The 21,411-nt window shown below is 50.5% G+C and overlaps 1 protein-coding gene across 7 annotated transcripts in view; it reads right to left on the reverse strand.

Moving 5' to 3' along the window:
• Positions 1–18,001, reverse strand: part of MYO18A (myosin XVIIIA) — a 91,872-nt gene extending 73,871 nt beyond the window's left edge. For 5 of the 7 annotated variants that reach the window (XM_081162201.1, XM_081162199.1, XM_081162195.1 and 2 more), the window contains exons 1-2: positions 17,866–17,954; positions 6,533–7,608 (exon numbers count right to left, since the gene is read on the reverse strand). In XM_081162201.1, the coding sequence (XP_081018327.1) occupies positions 6,533–7,528 (996 nt within the window). In that variant the 5' untranslated portion in view covers positions 7,529–7,608; positions 17,866–17,954. Of the gene's footprint in view, positions 1–6,532; positions 7,609–17,865 lie in introns of all 7 variants that reach the window. The other 2 variants (XM_081162196.1, XM_081162194.1) reach the window with 2 other exon arrangements.
• Between the last annotated feature and the right edge of the window lie 3,410 nt (positions 18,002–21,411).

Consider the following 21,411-nt stretch of genomic DNA (forward strand, 5'->3'; position numbering starts at 1 on the left):
GGAGCATGTACGTGCTACACGCTGTACTGGATGCCACACAGAGTACTGGACAAACACCATACATTCTTCCCTACCCCAGAGTCTGCAAAGTGGCTGGGCTGAGCCGTGATGGAGCAGAACGCCATGCCCCGATTCCGAGGAGCGTATGGCAGGAGATCAAGGGAGCCAGAGTAGTGACCCAGGTCTAAGGAAACTGTTTCCCAACCAAACTAGAGCTAACAACTGAAAAAATAAGCTTTGCTGACACTGTCCCCTGTATTTAACAGAACAGAAGGTGCTGCCAAACAGCATGCAGGACTCTTAAGGTTGGCTGGGGTCCCCCACGAACTGCTCAACAAGAGGTGGGCAGCCATGAAGACTCCACTCCTTCGCAGTGCCAATCTGGCATGGTGGGCACCCACAGAGCTGCTGGATGCCTGGGGCACATCTGTACCACTGCCCAGGACTGACAATGGAGGCGCCAGGCAGCCTGCCCAGACAACAGGGGTGTCCCTTTCCCAGCTGGGTCACCGGTCCCCACCCCCACAGATGCTGCTCTCCACCCCAGGCTACAGGGAGGAGAATCCAGCAGCTTAGTGTAGTGGGGTGGCGGGAGCCCTGCTGGCAGGCAGAACGCGTGCTTGTGGTTTCTGGGAAACACTGTAGAGATTTGCAGCATTTTTAAAATACTTGTGTTCCCACCCGCCACACAACCCCCTTCACCCCACTCCTCACCCACTCTCAGTCTGGGTGTTTGCATATCTGGTATTTTCCAGAACCATTTCAATGTAAATAAGAGAGATTAGAAGGGAATAGAGGGCAGGGTGGCCAAGGGTATCTGGGGTGGGCCAGAGGGGTTCTGGCCAGGGCCGGAAGGGGCTGGGGCAAGCTACCTCAATTGAGGCCCTGCCCCCACACTATGGCTCCAAGCTGTGCCTGCAAAAACAACCAATGACCATGACATGTACCCACACTGGGTTCAGTGTGGCCTGGGCACTGTGCCCACCACCCACGGGCGGGGTGGTCAGGGCACATAGGGGCTGCAGTTTGTCCAGCATCTCATCGGGAAGAAGGCAGAATGGTGCCTCTGAGGACAGAGAACGGAGACCTAGCAGAATAGAAATGGCCTAGTCCCCCACTCTATCCTGCTGGTTCTGTGTACCCCACAAATCCAGGATAGATGACCCCCAAAATGCCCCTAAACACCTTTCACCCATCGGTTCACATGCCCTTGAACCTACCCACTGGCCCTTCATTATCAACAGAACTCCGTTTGGGTCCTGCTCTGAGCCCCGAAGCCAGGGCTCTCACATGGGGGAGACTCTGATGCCAGAAGTGCCTGCAGCTTTGGCACAAGTGAAGTAAAAATTTTCTGTTTAAAAAACAAAAAAACCTCCAAGGATCATTTAGAGTAACATGAGGAAGAGAAACATTCTAGAACACTGAGCCCAGGCAGCACCCAGCTGCTCCAGCCCCACCAGAAGCCCCCGGGGAAGCCCACTGCTCAGCAGCTGGCCTGGCAGACCAGCAAGCGGTACAATTTTGAGTCTTTCCTTAGAATCTGCAGTCCCCGCTCCTGACAGCATCCAGGGGTCCTGTGGACGAGGCTGACGAGGCTCATACAGACTCTACCTAGGGGTCTAAGGCTTCCAGTATGGTAAAGGAGACCCTCCTGCCCTTCTCCCACATGCAGGCAACCCTGACTGGCCTGTCTCCTGCAGGGCCACTGATGTCCATGGGAGCACCCGGTGTCCTCTCTCTCCTTTCAGCTGAAAGAGTTTGTGAAAACAGTGAAAGAGTTTGGCAAAAGCATCAGGAGTCCCCACTGGAAAGAAAATCTTACTAGGAGCGATGATGGGAGAACATTAGGAGGGATTCATTAAGAAGGCTGCAAAATTACCTTCCCTGGATATCTACAGAAACTGGGCAGAGGGGAAGATACTAATCTCCTTAAGCATTTACTACCTGCCAAAGTCTGCCTAAGTGATCTCACCTAATACATAAAGATGTCTATCTTAAATAAAGACCTATAAAGTATAGTACACAGAAAAAAACAACAAGTCTCTCTGTAGTCTCCTTCTCAGAAGATACTGGATGAGTGAACTGGGTGCACATCCTTCTCAAATTCTGGGAGGACAGCATCAGGCCCATTGATAGAGATCACGGGTCACATCCTCTCAGAGGCCTCTCCTAATTGCCATTTCCTCCTTCCCACCCCACTGTTTACCTGTACAGACTTCTGTGATAGCACTTACGGTGCTTTGTTGCCTTTCTTTACTTACGTCTACGCTTCCTCAAGGAAAGATTCTATTTTATTTAATTAACCCCTCCCCCCCAGTGCCCAGTACAGTGCCTGGTCGTTAAACAGGCTTCATTAAATGAGTAAACTGAGGCTCGGAAAAGTTTTGATAACTTCAGGAGAACTCAAACAGGTCTTTCTGGTTCCAAAGTCCATGTCCTTTCCACTACGACATGCACTCTCCCAGGTTCTCCTGAGTGTGGAGGTGGTTTAAGTGGATATGACAACCTCTTAAGGAACCTCACAACCCCATAGCCATTGTGGACAAACCCCAAGGTCCAGCAGGAGAAGAGACTATCACAGATCTCTGGCAAATACCTGGCAGCTCCACAGGGCTCAGGAAACTAGACTTGACTGGGAAGGGGTGTCAGGCATTCCTTTAAACCCCCTCCTCTCCCCTCCTACCACAACCTCGAAAGCTCAGGAAACAGCGCTTTCTAGGTAGGGCTCCCATGCAGACCAGCTCCTCTGGCTTTTGGCAGCAGGAGAACCACATTGGCCAGGGTGTAGCCAGGTGGGCTTTTCTGAGCTCAGCAGAAACATCCTACATTCACAGACAATTCTCTTGGCCCGCATGATGGGCCTACTGAGGATACAAACGTAAAGGAACAGCTCTCCTTTCTCCCAGACCTTGGTCCCCACTGGGCCCTACCTCTCCTCAATGGGCATTGACTTTCCTACCCAGACTCTTGGAACGGAGAGAGGAATTTTGATCTAACTGGTGTTTGAAGATCCTCCTCTTTACCGATACCTCCCTTAGTCTCACCAGATGCAGGCAACTCTTTGCCTTTAGAAAATTTAAGAATAATTATTCTAAAAACAGATGCCCTGAAAACACTTTCCCTGAGGAACCGTGGAAAGAACTTACTTAGCATCTTCCCCCAAACCGGGCAGTCACACTTGCCCCCTCCTCTCCTCTTTCCCTCACATCAGTGGGTCACCAAGACTCCAGAGCCTGCCTCAACTGGTGACACCTGATGCCTCTCTCCATCTCCATCTAGTGCCTCTACCACAGCCCAGGCCTCTGTTCATCCTTCTAGGGTTACTGTAATAGCTCCCTCACTGTTCGCCCCACGGCTACCCCAAAGCATTCTCCATAAACAGTCAGAAGTTTTCTAACATCTGTCCCTATCACTCCCTGATTAAACTGCTACATTGGCCTTACGTTAAAGTTTACATTCCTAGCATGACTCTCAAGGGCCTTTGTGACCTGACCCCTGCTTGCTTCTCTCAATACTGTCCCCATACACTGTCCCCTAGCCTTATTCCCCAAATGTGTCATTCTCTCTCCAACCTGTGTCTAATACAGTCTTTTCCTTCCCCCTGCCTCCCTTATATGTCAGCTCTCTATGACTCATTCCAAAGACTATACTTGAAGTCCCTCTTCTGTGTTCCCTAGTGCCCTGTACTGGCCTGTCACTGAGCTTCTCAAATGGCAATGTCATTGTCTGCTACTTGACCATCTCTCCCACTAGACTGTGAGTTCCTTGGGGCTGGGATTACGTGCTGCTCACTGCTGGGCCTCAGGACCTACTACCACACAGTGAGTGCTCAACAAATGTTTGTTTAGTAGATAGGTGAGTGGAAGAATAGATGGCGGAAGACAGGCTGCTTCTCTCAGGCCTGCTAAGTGATTTCTATCAGGTCCCAAGTCTATCCTACTACTGTGGCTCACCCCTACTCCCAATGCAGCCTTGTCCAGCAGCTACAGAGACATATGAACAAGGTGTGAGCCAAGCATTCTGGACACACACCATGTGAGAAGGAAACCCAAGGGGCTGTCTCTCCCTGGGGCCTTCTGAACAGGCCATAGACAGACAGGAGCCATGGGGCCTGGCCCCTATCTGTGTACAGAAAAAGACCAGATGGCTAGCCAGCTCCTTCAGAGCTCCCTGGGGACAGGAAACGTGTGGACACAGTTGATGTATGGCCTGACAGGCAGGGTGGCCGCCAGAGCTGTCCCTGTGGGTCTAGAGTTGTCAGAGCACCCCGCCCGGGAGCATGGAGGAGGTGGGAAGACTCTTTTCTTGGCATGGAACTGGGATTAGAACTGCCGCCAAGAAAAGGAGCAGGAGTAGGAGTGGGAGGAAGAAGAGATAGAGGATAAGAGCCTCAGCCGAGGCTGCAGCACTCCCTCACCAGCTCCGGGGTCTGTCTCAGGAAGCCAGAATGCAGGGCTCATTCTGCTCCTCTCTGCTGTGGCACGAGCCCCCACCTACCCAGGTAAGAAAAGATATGGGGCTTCTTTCAGCCCTACGCTTCCCGTTATCCTGTCAGATAGTTCTAGGAGATTCATGAGGATAGGACTTTCTACTGTGTCCCATGCCAGATCCCCCAGGTGGGGGAAGAAGTCCTCTGGGCACCAGCTGGGCTTGCCCCATGGGCTCGAGCAAGCCAGCATTTCTGGGATACCAGCTGTAAGGTGGGATCCACCAAGGTTTCCAAAGCTAAACCATCCACTTCCCCAGGGATGCGGTAGCAGCAGCTAGTTGGATAGGAGAGTGGCTGGGAAATATGAGATGCCAGGATGATCCCTGTGCTATAAGAGAACTAAAGAGCATCTGGGATGCCAGGTCCTGAGCCCCACAGAGGCCTGTGCTGTGGTTCAGCGGGGAGCTGGCAGCGATCCCCTGGGGAATTCATTCTTTAAGAAGAACATTCCACCTGTTGAAGGCAATGTTAGCCTGCCTGGGAGAAAGTAGACAGATGTGGCAACATGGTATGGTCTCTGGTTCTGAGATAAAGACCACTTCCTCTAAGCTGTGGTTCCCCAAGTTCTGTCTAGCCTAGTGGCTAACACAGAGTAGGTGCTCAATGTGTTTCTGGAATAAATGTGTCTAGGTCCTTCCCTGGATTCGACGACAGGCTCCCTCCCACTCACTACCCCTTCCTGACCAGCAAAGCTGCCTGACCCCACCAGCCCCAGGGTAAAGGGAGGTCTGGAACCCAACTCCAGTGCTTCCTGCCAGAGTCTGACCCTGCGGCTCCCAGGCCCTCCAGGCCCGATATGTTGCTCAGCTGAGCAGACATCTGATCAGCCACTTCCCCTCCCTGGGAGAAAGCTAGGACCGGGACTCTGCCTGTTTCCTTAGCATTTCCTCCTACTTTGGACTTGGACACATCTGGCTGGTCAATTAGTGCTGAAAGGTCCTGGCCAGGCTGTACACTGGTCAGGCTTCAGGGACCTGGACAGTCCTAAAAGCCACAGCTGGGAGAGATGGATGACCAGAGGCCAACTTGTCCTTCAGGTGTTGTCTCCAGGCAAAATATTCCAAACTGATGTGTCACCACCCTATCAAAAGATCCCTGGGGTTAGATAACCATCCCCCTTACAGATGATCTTTTCAGGAGTTAAACTGGGTTGGTCCTTGGTAGATACACAGGTATCTGCTAAATCTGATGGACACCTTTAACCTAAATCTCTTCTGGGCCTATGTCACCCCCTTTCACTGTTGTTTTGTGTGGGCAGGATAACAGCTGGGGTCTCAGGGGTAATCAGGTCCCACTATCTCTGTAGGTTTAATCCCTGTCACTTTTCCAGCCATGCATTTTCTTCTTCCAGGAAAGATAATAAAACTCTTGGAGCACAAGTGATCTTTATAAATCAAATCCAGTCACTCCCCTGCTTCAAACCCTACAATGGTCCCATTTCACTGGGATAAAACTGAAACTCCTACCATGATTTACAAGGTCCTTCATGATTTGGCCCCTGCTTATCTCTGCAACCTCACCTGGTATTCAACTCCTCACTCACTCAGGGGCAAGAGGAGGCCTGAGGTCATCTTCCCAGGAGCTACCAAAGCAGCTGTACATCCCAGATGGTCCATGACAGCCCTGATTTGAAATCATTTATCTTTTTTTCCCTACCTCCAATATCTAGATAACATGGAAATCCTATATTTTAGTCCAGAATATAGGGCTGCCTGTCTCTCATATCTGGAGGTGGCACATGTTAGCCTCCATGCCCCAATTTTGGGCTCAGGAAATTTGATGCCCAAACCCCTAACCCATCCTTGTATCACTGTATCATGATGCTTGTATGACCACGTACAGCCCCCACCTGAGGTCCCTTCTCCCAACAAGCCAGGTAAGTGGTCCCTGGAGCCCAAGGAGTGGCCTGGCTTCACCACTCACACACTACCTAGGCTCTGACAGCAGCTCTTGGGTACCCCAAGCATCCACCTAAGTACAATCACAGGAGATACCAGCAATCCCAGTCCCTGCTCTTCCCTTGCTGCCCAGGGAAACACTCACATCGGCTGGCTCCCTGCGGGGTCCCTCGCCACTCCGCAGCCAGCTCCGGCTAAGCTCGCTGAGCTCCGGGATGGATTGCACCTTGAGCCGCACGCTGTCCCCGGACTGCCGGATCATCTCCACAATCTCATCCCTGGACTTGCTCTCCACGTTGTGCCCATTAATCTCCACCAGACGATCACCCGGCACCAGCCCCAGGGCCAGGTCCTTGGTGCCTGCCCCAGGCTCAGCAAAGTGAACTACCCTCCGACAGACCTGGCCCTCAGAGCCCCGGTCTAGCATGGTCGTGCGCCGCAGGGAGAAGCCAAAGTCTCCAGTGGGCCTTCGTTGCAGCTCCAGCTCCCGGAGGGCAGGTGGTGGCGGGGCCACCACGGGCGGCAAGCGCAGGTCAGCTGGAAACCTTTTAGTCACCAGCTCGGGGACTCGGGAACGGGGGCCCAGGCGAGGGAGGCCTGGGCCAGGATGCTGCACCAGCTGTCCCTCCAGAGTCCTCGCCTCCACCTGCGGAGATGGGGCCGCAGAGTGCTCCGAGGGGGTGGAGGTCTCCGAGGCACTCTCATCCCGGCTCCGCTGGGAGAAGGAGAAGCGCTTGACGATCATCTGTGAGTTCTGCTTGGCCAGGGAGCCGAACTTGGCCGCCCGCTGCAGCACCGAGCCCCGGAAGCTCCCCTCCTCGCCCTTGAGGTCATCGCTGGAGCTGGCTGTGCTGAGGTGGCCCGAGTCCAGGATCACGCTGCCCCTGTTGCTGTCGGAGTCAATGTCAGTCAGGTGCAGGTCGGAGCCGCTGGCCACCTTGATGGGGATGGGGTTGGAGATTTCCAGGCGCATCTTCGATTCGCGCTTGGAGGAGCGGTTCAGGTTGAAGAAGCCACGCCTCAGGCTCATCTCCTCCAGGCTCCTGAGCTCGGCCGCTGACATCCGCTCCTTCCGCTCCTTCCTCTCCTTCTTCTCCTTCCGCCCGTCTCTGTCCTTGTCTTTCTTCATTAGGTGGAACATGGTGGGGCCGCTGCTTCAGGGGTGGCACCCCCCGAGGATTACGGGAGCTTAGCACAGGGCCCTTGTGTTTCACCTTGCTGCTGCGGACAGAAGCAGAGAGAAAGGGAACGCTTGTTACTCGAGTGGGGCCTCTTCCCCGCCTCCAGTCCAGATGTGGCCAACCGCTGAGCACAGCTGCCCCTCAGAGTCCCCTGGCAGGCCCTCTGCTTCCCGCAGTCCTGCCTCAGTTAAGTGATGCCTCATAACCCTGCTATGAGGAGGTCTACTGTTACTCCCATTTTACAAATAAGAGAACGTGAGATTTAGGTAAGGTTGTAAAAGCCCAAACTCCAAAGTCTCGTTTCCTGTGATTCCCGATTGACCCAGGCTTAGGTCTGTGTGGAGGTGGCATCTGGGCAATCTGACCTCCTGGCAAGAGGATGCCATCAAGCCAACTTGGGACCTGACTTAAGATTCAAACACAAGGGAGAAAGGAAAGGGACTCTGCACCATCACCTCCCCACAGCCAATGTCCCTTAAGGCAACAGACTTCACGTGCTACTGGGCTCTTTCCTAAGCCTGTTATCCCTAGAACAGCAGCCTCGGCCACTGCCTGCCAGAGGCCCTCAAAGAACCGACACTTATTTAATGGCTCCCACTAATCAGGCATGATGCCAGGCACTTTACACACGCTACCTCATTTGAACTACACAGCATCCCTGCAGGGTAAGTATCATTATCTCTACACACGAGAAAATTAAGTATATGTTAGTTGTCTCATAGCTAATAAATGGCAATGTCAGGATTCAATGGCAAACATTGTTTTCTTTCTAGGTCCGGAGCGCCCAAGCTGAAGTGGGGAGGGAAGTGAGGGTAAGTTCCAGACAGACAGCTGTGCGGTGGGGGTAGAGGTGGGGTCGACTGGATAAACAGGATCCTGAAAAACTCACATCCTTTCGCTAGACCAACACCTAAATATAGCCTCAGGAAGAAAGCTGTGGTAGCCTGAGCAAAGACCTCCGCTCTGGGGCACATGTGCCTATGGCGCCAGCCTACTCCCACCCCTGCGTACACCTGACTGGGACAGGAGCGAGAAAAAACAGGGGGGAGGTGGAGTTGAGAGAGCTTTCCTTGCTCTAACCAGCAGGGAACCAGAAGTAGAAGTAGGCCATACCACCTAATTAGAAATGAAATGTAATTTTTCTCTCTCTCCATGAAGGCCTTCCCCCTGAATTCTAGACACAATGACCTATTGCAAGGTCCTGGAGAGGCCTTTCCTTGCTGTGTACCCCCAACCCCACAACCAAGTAGGGCCTTCCAGGCTCCCCATTCTACTGAGAGGGACCTTCAACCCGGCAGTATAATGCCTAGGAAGGCATCAAGGCCAGGAACTCCCAAGCACCCCAGTACACTGGCTAATAGCTTCACCCTTGCCCAGCACTCTCACCCGAGTGGTTCCTGAGAGATCAGTGTATCCTTTCTAGAGCAGCGCTATCCAAAAGAAATATAATTCAAGTCATATGTGTAATTTAAAATTTTCTAGCAGCCACATTTAAAAAGGTAAAAAGAAATAAGTGAAAGTCAATGATATTCATTGTCACCTTAATATGTAATCTTACTTTTTATGTATAAAAAAGTTGAGGTATCTTATATTCTTTTTTCCATACTAAGTCTTTGAAATCTAGTGCATATTTTACACTTCGAGCACATCTCAATTCAGACTAACCATATTTCAATTATTTGGCAGCTCCATGTGGCTAGTGGCTATAGGATTGGATGGTGTAATTCTAGAGAAAGCTTTAGTTGTAGAACACATCCAAAGGGTGGGAAATCTGGTCTAGTCACTAGCTCCCTGTAGAGCTAGCAGGTACCTCTTTCCTCCTCTCACCTCAATTTCTATCTGGTAAAAAAAAGTTCCCTCTGAACTTTTTGGTTCTAAATGTCTATGCACAGTAACTGGGAGTAGGAAAACAAGAAATGTAGGGCCCAAGAGGCACAAAGCCAGGGGCAACCATGGCCAGCTAGGTCTGGACTGACTTGGAACTGGGGAGTGCCTGACAGCAGGCATCTTCTCTTTAGGGCTGTACTTTGACATGGGGAGTCTATCTCCTCCTGAACCACTGATTGGGGGTGTGGCAGAGACCTACCACATGCCAGGACATAGGATCTTTAGCTGGTCGCTGCCCACAGTACCTCTCACCCACCACTACTTGCACTGTCTTAAAGGGCTGGTTTGCAAGATATTTGGAATTTTAGAGCTAGAAGAGACCTGTGGGGAAATGAGTAAAGAAACCCACCTCAGGGACTTAGAGGGGACAAATGAGTATCTCAACCTCAGTCCAAACCAAATGCCTTCAATGTGGTCCCACCAAAACACCTTTTGCTCTCCAATTCTCACTCTGCAATCCTTATATAGTCCTGGCTCTTTGCTGGGGGCTAGATATTTGAGCTGTATCAACAGAAAAGAGGCCCAGAATCTTTGGGTTAGAAAGGTCCCTGGAAAGTAATTTCATATAAATCCCTGCCTTGGCAAAAGCTTGTCCCTCATTGTCATTGTGACAGGCAGGAAAACAGACAGTCACAGCAGCAGCACAGGGGATAGTGCTGGCCGGAAATGTTAGGAGATCTGGTATCTAGGCCTGGATCTGCCAACAAATCACCAGGGGACCCTGAGTCTGTCACTTTGTTCAAGGTTGAACTAGATGATCTAGGTCTCCTCTAGCTCTAAAATTCCAAATATCTAAATCTCTTGTGGACACAGGTTAATTATTAACTTTCTGCCAACATCACCCCTCTCATCCCAACCCTGGGGCCTTTGGAGACTGAGTCCATTTCAGCCCTTCCTTCATCACCCCTGTGTAGCCACTGTTATCTGCACAGTTCACAAGGAACCCCTTCCCCACTGTCATCTCCACAATTTCCAGGCCTGGCTGTGGCCTGGGTTCTCTCCTGTGTAACCTCCCCCTTCAGGGTCAGACTTGTAATGAAGTGGCAGCTGCTGTTGGTCTTATGCTCCTCAACACCCAACTCACTAGAGACCTGGGCTCTGTCACCTTTTTGTAGACCCTGGACTTTCCAGCATCTCCTGTCCTCATGTCCAAAGTCTCTAGTAGCAATGACATCACCACCTCCCCACTCTCCATTCCAGGCTAGTTTGTACCTGCCTCCCCTTTGTCTCTTACTCTCTCCAGTGAAGGAAACCTTACAGTTTTTCTGAACTCCTTCTCTGCCTTTCTCCCCTCACCCTACTCCAGGAGGCCTTCCTGATTTTAGGTGAAGAAAAGAATGCATGTAAACTAGGGTATGTACGTCAAGTAGCATATGTACCTAAATCATCTTGACCCAACTATCTTCAAAATCAAAGCAAAAGTACAATCAACTCGGTCAATTCAACTGCTTTATCACTTTAAGACAGAAAGCATTTTGAGGGCAAGGACCATTCAAGTCAAATGTGCGCCTATCAGTTCACCAATAGCAGTAACAATTTATACATTCATATAATGAAATACTACTAAGCAATAAAAAGGAAGCAACCATTGATACACGCAACAGGGATGAATCTCAAAAACACGTCAAGTGACAGTAAAAGAAGACTTTGACAAAAGAGTACATACTGGTATAGCACTATTTAAAAATATTTTTTTTTTATTGATTTTTAGAGAGAGGAGGGGATGGGGGGAGAGAGAAAGAGAGAGAGAAACTTTGATGTGAAGCTGCTGCCCCCTACCGGGGATCAAGCCCAAAACCTGGGCATGTGCCCTGACCGGGAACCAAACCAGCAAACCAGCAACCTTGTGGTGCATGGGATGATACCCAACCAACTGAGCCACACCAGCCAGGGCTGGTATGGTACTATTTATATGAAGTTCTAGGATAGGCAAAACCAACCTAAGGTGGAAAAAAATCAGAACAGTAGTTACCTCTGGGAGGTGGGGTTGGAGATTGTCTGAGAAAGGGCATGAAGAGACTTTCTGGTGACGCTCACGTTACATATCTTGATAGGGGTGGACTGACAGGTGTATACATTCGTCAACAGTCATCAAATAGTACACATAGATTTGTGCATTTCATTGTATGAAATGTTCACTCAAGAGGAAGAAAGAACTGTAAATAAGCATTAAACTCTAGTTAATGATATGTATGCTAAAATATTTGGGGCAAAGGATACTGATGTCTACAATTTACCTTGAGGTGCATAAAAAATGTAAAATAGCTTCATGAATGGATCAAGGGATAACTGTGATAAAGCAAGGATAGTTAACTGTAGAACCTAAGAGGTGGGGGTTGTTCCCTATAAAATTATTTAACTTGCCCTAGCTGGCATGGCTCAATGGTTAAAGCGTCAGCCCATGACCTGAAGGGTCCTGGGTTCGATTCTGGCCAAGGGCACGTAGCTTGGTTGCAGGCCCAATCCCCGGCCATGGTTGGGGTGCCTGCAGGAGGCAGCCAATCTATGTGTCTCTCTCACATCGGTGCTTTTCTTTCTCTCTCCCTCTCTCTCTCTTTTCCACTCTCTCTGAAAAGCAATGGAAAAAATGTCCTCAAGAGAGGATTAAATAAATAAATGAGTGAATAACATTTCTAAATGTTTACAGAGCTTTATGATAAAATATTTGGGAAAACATGTATGTATCAAGCACCTAGTAAATGCAAGGAATATAAGATAAATAAAACTAATGAAAGAGCCTAGGTTTCAGCTGTCAGGTGACAAGCCTGGGAACAAAGTCAAGTTAATAGCTCCGCAATCTTGGGCAAGCCACATAAGGCCTCTGTGCCTCCATTTTCCCATTTGTAAAATGGAGAAAATAATAGTATCTGTCACATAAGGCATGGATATTAAATGAAGTATGTACAGAAGCCCTTCATATAATGCCTAGCCCAGAGTAAGCCCTCAAGAATCGTACCAAACAGAAGCAGGACACATGCTAGCCATCTAGATGGGATGGTAGAGAGGATAGCAAAGTACACAAATAACTATCAGCACAAGTGTGACTAAAATAAGTCTAGACATAAAATCTCTATGCTGGATAGAACCTTTATATATATAAAGTAAAGCCCAAAGAAGTGAAGGCAATCCAATGAGCTCATGGCCAACCTGGATCACACTGGCTTAAGTCCAGAGGCCCCATATAGGTAGTGCCAGGAAAAAGAACAGGCAACTGACAGATGCAGAAACATGACAAGTAGGAACAGGTATTCCGTCTTAGTAATACTCAGACATGTGAAATAAAAGAGGTATACCACTGTTCACTTAGCAGTTTGGTAAAAAACTGCCAAGATTAATAACATCAATCAGTTGGAGGACGGGAAGTGGGGCATTTCATACGTGCTGGTGGGAGTATAAGTTGGTATAAGGAGGGCAAGTTGGGGGTACCTATGAAAATATTTAAGTGCACATATTCTTTGACTGGGCAATTCCTCTTATAGGACATCTATAGATATATTCACAATAAACATGGCTAATCTTTGCAGCATTGTCTAAAATACCAAAATTCTGTCGATATAAATGACCATCACTGGGGGAATAGCTAAATTATAGAACTGGGTATTATTAAAAAGAATGACGCAGATTTGTGTATGCTGACCTAGAAAGATTTTATACTACATTATTAAGTGAAAAAGGCAAGTTGCCAGATAGCACATAATTTTTACTAAATTTTTTAAAACTATGCATATGTGTGCATATAAATATAATTTACATTATGCATAATATTTGCATATGCATAGAAAAGCATGTGCTCTGTGGAAGAGACAGGGATTTTAGAACAGTGAAAGAAGACTTGTGTGTTATCCGTATTGTTTTAACTTTTTACAATAAGAATATTTAGCTGGCAGGTGTGTGTGTGTCTCTATGTGTGTGTTGTGTGTGTATTTAAGCCAAGGATTTAGATAGTGGGATTATATATAATTTTTCTTCTACTTTCGTGCATGTTCTTTATTTCTTACAGGAAAAATATTTTTAAGTATTTATATGAAATTATATTTATGTAACATATAATATCTTAAGCTATAAATATATATAATATACAAAATATATATAACAAGCTTTTGAAAAATCGTCTGGAAAGATCCATTGCAAAAATTCATCAGTGGTTTCCCTCTGTGGAGTAGTGGCTCTTTGCTTAGTATACTTCCTGCAGATTAAACCTCTTTTCAGCATGTTAGTTTTGCGATTGTACCAATTTTAAAAAAATAAATAAAAAGAAAGAAAGGTTTGACAAAGCAGTAAGCAATCCATTTAGCATTAAAGCTGTAAACAAGGTTTGCAATGGTTAAGGTCAAAGATTGCCCTCTGAGGCCTTGGAAAAATTTCAGTGACTTGGGGGACGACTTGGTTAAAACAGATCTCCACTGTTGTCTTGTGGCTTTTAGTGGGGACAGATTTAAATGGGTCACCCTGCAGCTGGCAAAGCAGAAACCCCAGGAAATGGAAACTTGAGCGGTAGAATCCCAAGACGAGGGCGCCGGGCTTGGCTGCTCCGGGTGGGCGCTGAGAAGGTCCGCAGCCTCCACGCGCCCCAGACCACGCTCCTAAATAAACACAAAGGAAATGCTTTCCCACGAGAGCCGGCCGCGCTCGCCGGCCTCTGACCTCCCCGAGTGGCCATTTCCTACGGCCCCAAGGCCTTGATCTCAGCGCTGGCCCACGGACGGCTGCATAAGTGGCGCAGAGAGGCTCGCGCGGCACCTGGCCGGCCGGTGGCCCCGGCCCGAGGGGCGCAGGGCGACGCCTGTCCTGCGGCCGCCGCGGGGCTTCTCCGGGCGGGTTGTGCTGCGCTCGGGGAGCCGGGTGACCCGCTGCCAGGTCACATGGCGCGTCCTGGCTTCAGGTGCGCTCCCGCTCGCAGGGCGCCTCACATGACATCAGCCGCCGGCCCCGGGCTCCCCGCTCCCTCCCCTGCCCGCGCCCGCGGGGCACCAGCCGCCCGCCCGCAGCACTTCCAGGCAGCCGCGGCCCGGGGGCACCTCCCGCTGCGATACCGGCTCCTCAGGAACGAGCCCGCGGGCCCTCGTCCCACAGGCCCCGGGAGAAGCTCCAGGGGGAGGGTGCCAGCAGCCCGGCCAGGTCCCTCGCTGCTCTCCCAGGTGCAACTCCTCAGCCTCACGGGGAGCCTGCTGCAGCCCGCGGGGGCGCTGAACTCGGTGAACACAACCCCCCTGCACCCCCACCTTCTGTGCGTGACCTTGAGCAAGTCCTGTGCCCTCTCTGGGCCTCGGCTATTTCGACTATAAAAATGTCCATGGGCCTGAGAGGTCACGCTTGGCCCCAAGTCCCTGCCTTTGCGGGAGAGGTATTCTGCTCCGCCACAAACCGCAGGTTCTAATCCTGATCTGCCTCTTGACTGGCTGTGTGACCTTGAGCCCTTCATCCAACATCTCTGAATATCAGAAAATAATAAAAATAATCCCTTGGAAGTGACGATAAAAGTAACTTGGCAGAGAGAAAGGGCCTTGGGCCCTATAAAATCGTCAGTCCACAATTTAAACTGCTGCCTGACTCTAAGCTATTTGAAACGTCAAAGGAATGTGGATAATTTATAGGCCACGCAATTCCTATCTCCAGAGAAAGGGCAGGAAAGTAAGGGGGGAGGGGCTTTCCAGGTCTGCTCCCTCCCCTCCCCATCCAGCTCCTACCACTGCACCACCCTACCTTCGAGTTCAGTCCACCTCAGAAAATGGTGATGGGGGTTAGGTGCAGTGAATAGATCTTAAAGCACCCCGGGCATGCCCCAAAACAGAACTTAAGAGCTCCACGAAGCCCCCACCTCAAGTCCTGGGGGAACCTGTTAGTCACAACACAAAGTGGACTGGGTCCTCTTATCCCCTCAAACCTTTCAACTACCTCAGCATTACCCACCACTCCCAGGAGAGGCCTGGGACAAGGACTGGGGCCCAAGGCCACCAACAGGACCCCGCTCACATGGATGCTCTGGTTCCAGTCTGTGGTGTCCACTCCAGGTGAGGGAGGTCTGGCTGGGGGCAGACCTTTGGTTTGAAGGAACAAGAACAGTGCTGCTGCCCTGGAGACCTATGACACACCAAGTTGGGATTGAGCCTTCCCTAGTTCCAACAACTCCCTGCTCCACCCGAGGAGGGTGGATTCTCCCTTTCATATAAGCCCCAGCTCTGCCCCACCCAGTCTGCCTTCAGGTACCTGCCTCTGGAGGCCCCAGAGTTTTCAGGCCCAACTTCTGAAGACACATGCACCCCTCAATGAGCAGTTTCAAGCTGGGCCAGTGAAGGGAGTCCCAGACAACACGCTGGCTGTCCAGACTGCCAGGGAGTGAGGTTAAGGGACCGGGCAGGAGTCAGAAAGGGCACAATCAGAGTGAGGGCAGTTGAGGAGAGCCTGGGGCATGGGAGGAAGGCCTCAGGCACACACCCTGGCACCTGAGCCAGTCTGGAAAAGAGTAAACAAACTAGATGATCAGAGCTGCCAGGCACCAGGTCATCAACTGTTCAAAGTTCAAAGCGCCTAAAGTAAGTGACCACCAGCATGCTATCCCTCCCACGCCCACCTGCAACCCTTCTCAGTTCCCTAAACCCCCAACACAATAGCTTCCCCTACTGTCTTCCTGGAATTGAGGCCCCAACTCCAATGTCCCCAACCCCAAATGGCCAAGCACACCTCCACCCAAGGCTATATATAACCAGTCATGTCCAGCAAACAGGAGGATGTTTCCTGGAAAGACCTCATCAGAGGGGAAGCTGAGGAGGTGGCAGGCCATTGACAAAGAGCCAGTGAGGTCTGTCAGGAAGCCAGAGACCTCAGGAGAGCAACTTTCAATATCCCCATATAGAAAATAGCCCCTGAACCAAAAGGGTGGGGACTGGTTAGGCAAGGCTGTGCCCATTGCCATGACAACAGGACACCTACTTTCCCAAAAAGAGGGTTCCAGACCTGATAAGCACACAGAAAGGCAGCTTGAACCTCTAGAGTCAATGTCTTGCTAAAGTGATCTTGCTCTTAATTGCCTGGACATGTTTTCTCCCTTCCAGTGTGGTCCAATGCATACATACTTCAAACTCGGGGAGATTTACAAGGCCTTCTCAACCACAGACATGCCAGGCACTCAAAAGATAAAACGAATCCACGCAAACCAGCCCAAGTCATTGGCAAGGTGAATGGGGGAGGGAATCCAATTCCATAATTTTGGAGGACCATCTGAGGGCAGGAAGGTGCTAAACAGGAGAGCTCCTCCCAGGAAGCATCATTCCAGGCCTCCCTACACAAACACAAACCATGAGGACTCTGTCAAACACATGCTAAACCTGGCAAAAGGAGTCCTGAACAAAAACAACCTGGATGCCTTCCCCTACCCCCACCCCCCAGCTCATTCTGGCTGGCAGCCTTTCCAACTAATCAGCAGGACACATGTGCCTTGCAACAGGGTGACACCCCCACCCTCTACCCCCACAACAAAGCCCCAATGTGTGGTGTGTCCCTGTAGGCCTTATCTCAGCCAGGAACACGAACCCACTCCTCACCAGGCTTGGTACCAAGCAGCAACCCCCAACGGGGGTGGGGGACAGCTAACTTACCAGCTCCCCTGCCCATTGTTGAAACAACTGGCATGACAGGTTAGCAGGGCGGGGCGTCAGGGCAGTCTCTCCCAGAGGCCTGGGGCAGGCTGTCTGACCTACCCACACGCACCCCACCCCTTTGCAGGGAAAGGTGAGGTGAGCAGCCAGCCAGTCACAGGGGACAGCCCGCACTCCCTAATCTCCAAAGCCTACCGTCCACCCCCCACCCCCCATCTTCTGTCCCAAGGGGAGGGGGCCCGGGGAAGCGGGGTCTCCATTGTTTAGCCAGCTGTCTAGCAGCTGCTCCTTTGAGAGCAGCCCGCGGTCGGCTGGCAGTGAAAGGGTGCAGGCCGCGGGGAGGGATAAAGGGCTCCGCGGAGGTGCTCGCCCGCCCTCCGCGCTGCCTTCCAGAGCCGCGGCGGGTCGCTCTGTCCGGGGAACCCGGGCCTGGCTCCGAGGAGCCCCCTACCCCCGAGGCTGCAGCCTCCACCCCGCAGCTTCGGGCCACCGGGGCTCCCTCGAGCTCCAAATCCCCCCAAGCTGAAGGCCACCCTGCCCTGCCTCCCCGCGCCTCCTCCCTTCCCCCCCCGCCCCCCCGAACTGGCAGAAGGGGCCGGACTCGCCCTCCGGTCGGCCCCCAATCTCGGGCGCCGAGCTCCCCTGGCGCAGCCGGAGACCAGAGCCCGGAGCCGGGAGTCCGGGCCGCTGCTTCCAGGGGACACGGGGGGAGCAGGAGCCGGCGGGCCCCGCCGCCCGCCCGCCTTCCCGGCCCGAGCCCGCCTCGCCGCCCCGCCGGGCCCACCAGGCGGCTGCCCCCGCCGCCCCGCACTCACCGGCCGCCGGAGCCCGCCGGGCAGGCAGCAGAAGCGGAGACGCGGCATCCAGCGGCCCCGGCCCGGTCCGGGCTGGAGCGCAGCGCGGCGCAACCCAGCGCCGCCCCCCGCGGCCGCCCGAGCCGAGCCGAAAGGGAGCCCCCTGCTGGCGGCTCCGGGGATAAACGCCCGGCCTTCCGGGCAGCGCCCGGGCGCGCCTCCAGAGCCGGCCCTGCGAGCGCCCAGCGCTGCCCTAGGAGACCGCAGTTCGTGTCCGAGGGGTCCTGCCTGAGGTCCTGCCTGCACTGGGCCCTAGAGGCTGCTGGGCATCCCCCGGGCGGGCAGCAGAGTGCATAGGCCAGGTTCTGTCCAAGGCGGGCACTGGACTCTGCTGACTGTGTCCAAGAGGGTGCAGCCCAGGGTCATGCTGTTCAGAGGAAGCAGCAGAGCCTTGCTGGCCTCATCTTCCCAGGGTGGCTCTGCAGAGGCAGACACAGGGTGCTGCGGGACGGTGCCCAATGGCTCCGTCCAAAGCAGGCACCGCCTGCCATGTCCAAGGTGGGACTGGCAGAATGTACTCCCCCAAGGTGGACACAGGCTCCTGGAGGCTTGCTCTGAGAGAGCCCTGCCTCAGGTGGAGCTGCCTGAGGGGTGTACCAGGGCCCAGGGGACACAGCCGTAAGTGCCCCTCACTCCCTAAAGGAGCCCAATAATGCCAAGATGAACACCTTTGAGAAGCTCTTTGGAATGAGGTGTGCTCCTGGGTCTGTCCTGTTCTGTAAATATCAAGTGAGCTGATCCACCCAGTGAGGAGGAATTTTAGACTTCCTGGGAAAGGCCAGAGGCATTTAGAGAGGAAGCCTCCAATGTAGGTGGTTTGTCTTGAGACTGGAGAGAGAAAAGAGGGAGGGGGCAGGGAGAAGGCACTTCTACAGACAGTGTCCATATTAGAGTGGGGTACCCCAGAACATGGAAAAAACTGAATAGAGTAGTTCTAGAAACAGGGTGTAGCAGACAAGGGCAGTTGCCTCTATAGACAGACAGCCCAACCAGGAACTTCTCCAGGCAGGGGTGGTCCAACCTGACAGACCCGGGAAAGCTGGAGGCAGGGAGCTCAGGAGCAAACAACTGAACAAGAGCTGGGAGATCCTGAGGAACAGACCACACCCAGGATGTGTATTGTAAATAAAGGAATAGCATTCGGCCAAACTCAATTCAACAGACATTGACTGAGAGCCTGCTAAGTGCCAAGTGCAGCGCCAGGCACTTTGGAGGACACAGCTAGAAGACATGGAGCCTCTTTCCAGGGAGCTCACATGGGGGCTTGGGGATCAGGGAAGGAAAGAAAGCTGCTTTGAGGACTTGACATTTGACTGGAACCCTGAAGGCTATGTAGGAAAATGACTGTCACTGCTACTTCCTGAGAACCCACTATGTGCTAGACACTATCTCTATTTGTCACAACAAATCTATGAGAGACATGATTATTATAGCTAGGGATTGAGTGCATGAACTCTGGAACTAGGTTGCCGGTTCAAATTCCAGCTCTGTCAAGTACTCGCTTTACTACCCTGGGTGACTTATAAAATCTCTCTGTGCCTCTGTTTCTTTATCTGAAAAGTGGGGATATTAATAGTGCCTGCCCCAAAACTTGTTTTGAAAATTAAATGAGTTTAGTCTTTTCAACAAATGGTGCTAGAAAAACTGGACATCCACAGGCAAGTATATGAATCTAGACACAGACCTTACACCCTTCACGAAAATCAAAATGGATCATAGACGTAAATGCAAAACACAAAACTAAAACTACTAGAAGATAACATAGGAAGAAATCTAAATGACCTTGGGTATGGTGATGATTTTTTACATATAACACCAAAGGCATGATTCATGAAAGAAAGAATTGATAAGCAGGGCTTTATTAAAATTAAAAACTTCTCTGCAAAAGACAATGTCAAGAGGATAAGAAGACAAGTCACAGACTGGGAGGAAATATTTGCAAAAGATACATCTGATAAAAAGTACTCTTATCTAAAATATACAAAGAACTCTTAAAACTCAACACTAAGAAAAGAAACAATCTGATTTTAAAATGAGCCAAAGACCTGAACAGACACTTCACCAAAGAAGATATATAGATGGCAAATAAGCATTTGAAAAGCTGCTCTACATCATATGTCATAAGGGATTGCAAACAAAAATACAATGAGATACCACTACACACCAATTAGAATGGCCAAAATCCATAACCCCGACAACACTAAATGCCAGCGGGAACAAGGACCAACAGGAATTTTCATTTATTGTTGGTAGAAATGCAAAATGGTACAGCCACTTTAGGAAGACAGTTTGGCGGTTTCTTACAAAACTAAATATACTCTTATCATATGATTCAGCAGTTGCACTCCTTGTTATTTACCCAAATGAATTGAAAACTTATATCCACACAAAAACCTGCACATGGATGTTTGTAATAGCTTTCTTCGTAATTGCCAAAATTTACAGGTAACTGAGATGTCCTTCAGTAGCTGAATGGATAAACTGTGGTACATCCAGAAAGTAGAATCTTATAAGCACAACAAAGATATGGGCTATCAAGCCATGAAAAGATGTGGAGGGACATGTCAAATACATATTTCTCAGTGAAAGAAGTCAATTTGGAAAGGCTGTGTCATTCCAACTCTATGGAATTCTGGAAAAGCAAAACTATGGAGTCAATAAAATGATCAGTGGTTGTCAGGGGTTGGGGGAAAGGAGAGATGGACAGGCAGAGGATTTTTAGGGCAGTGAAACTACTCTATACTACAATGTCATACATTTGTCCAAATCCAGAGAAGAGATAACACCAAGAATGAACACTTACAGACTGGGTATATGGGAGCTCTGTACTTTCAGTTCAATTTTGCTATGAACCTGTAATTGCTTTAAAAATAGTTTATTTTTTAAAAATTAAATGAGTTAATATATAAAAGGAACAGTGCCCAGCACATAGTAAGCATTCTGTAACTGTTAGCTTTATTACCATATCTTTCCCAACTCACAACTATGGAAACTAAAGCATAGACAGGTTTGTGACTTGCGCGCAGCCTGTCAGTAGCCAAGTCAGGATTCAAACTGAGGTCCCCAAGGTCCGTGTTCTCTTACCTACATCACAGCAGTGAATGGGCATAGTAACATGTTTAATTTATGTGTGTCCACATCTAGGGCACTCGTGGGGTAGCACACAGTGTGTCTAAGAGCACCCCTAGCCTGTACCAGGAACCAGTTTCAGAGACCAGGTAAGTCTGAAACACCAGGGCAACACCCATAATGACTCTGATTCATGGTCACTTAGTATTTAGTCTTTTACTTTCCAAAGGTCAGAATAATCCCTCCCTTGGCTCTAAGTAAATGTAAAGGTGAAAGTAATGCATCTCACTCCCCCTTCATAGAAAAATTCGAAGCAGTGTTCACATAAAATAGGCCAGATGACCGTGGAAAAGCTAGTTTTTCCAGAAGGTTCCTAAGCTCCTAAAGCAATCCGACCTTAACTGAAAAGCTTCCTGAGAGAGAAACCTGGTAATAATA

Source organism: Miniopterus schreibersii (genome assembly GCF_964146895.1).
Source record: "Miniopterus schreibersii genome assembly, chromosome: 16".
In the NCBI taxonomy this organism is placed as follows: domain Eukaryota; kingdom Metazoa; phylum Chordata; class Mammalia; order Chiroptera; family Miniopteridae; genus Miniopterus; species Miniopterus schreibersii.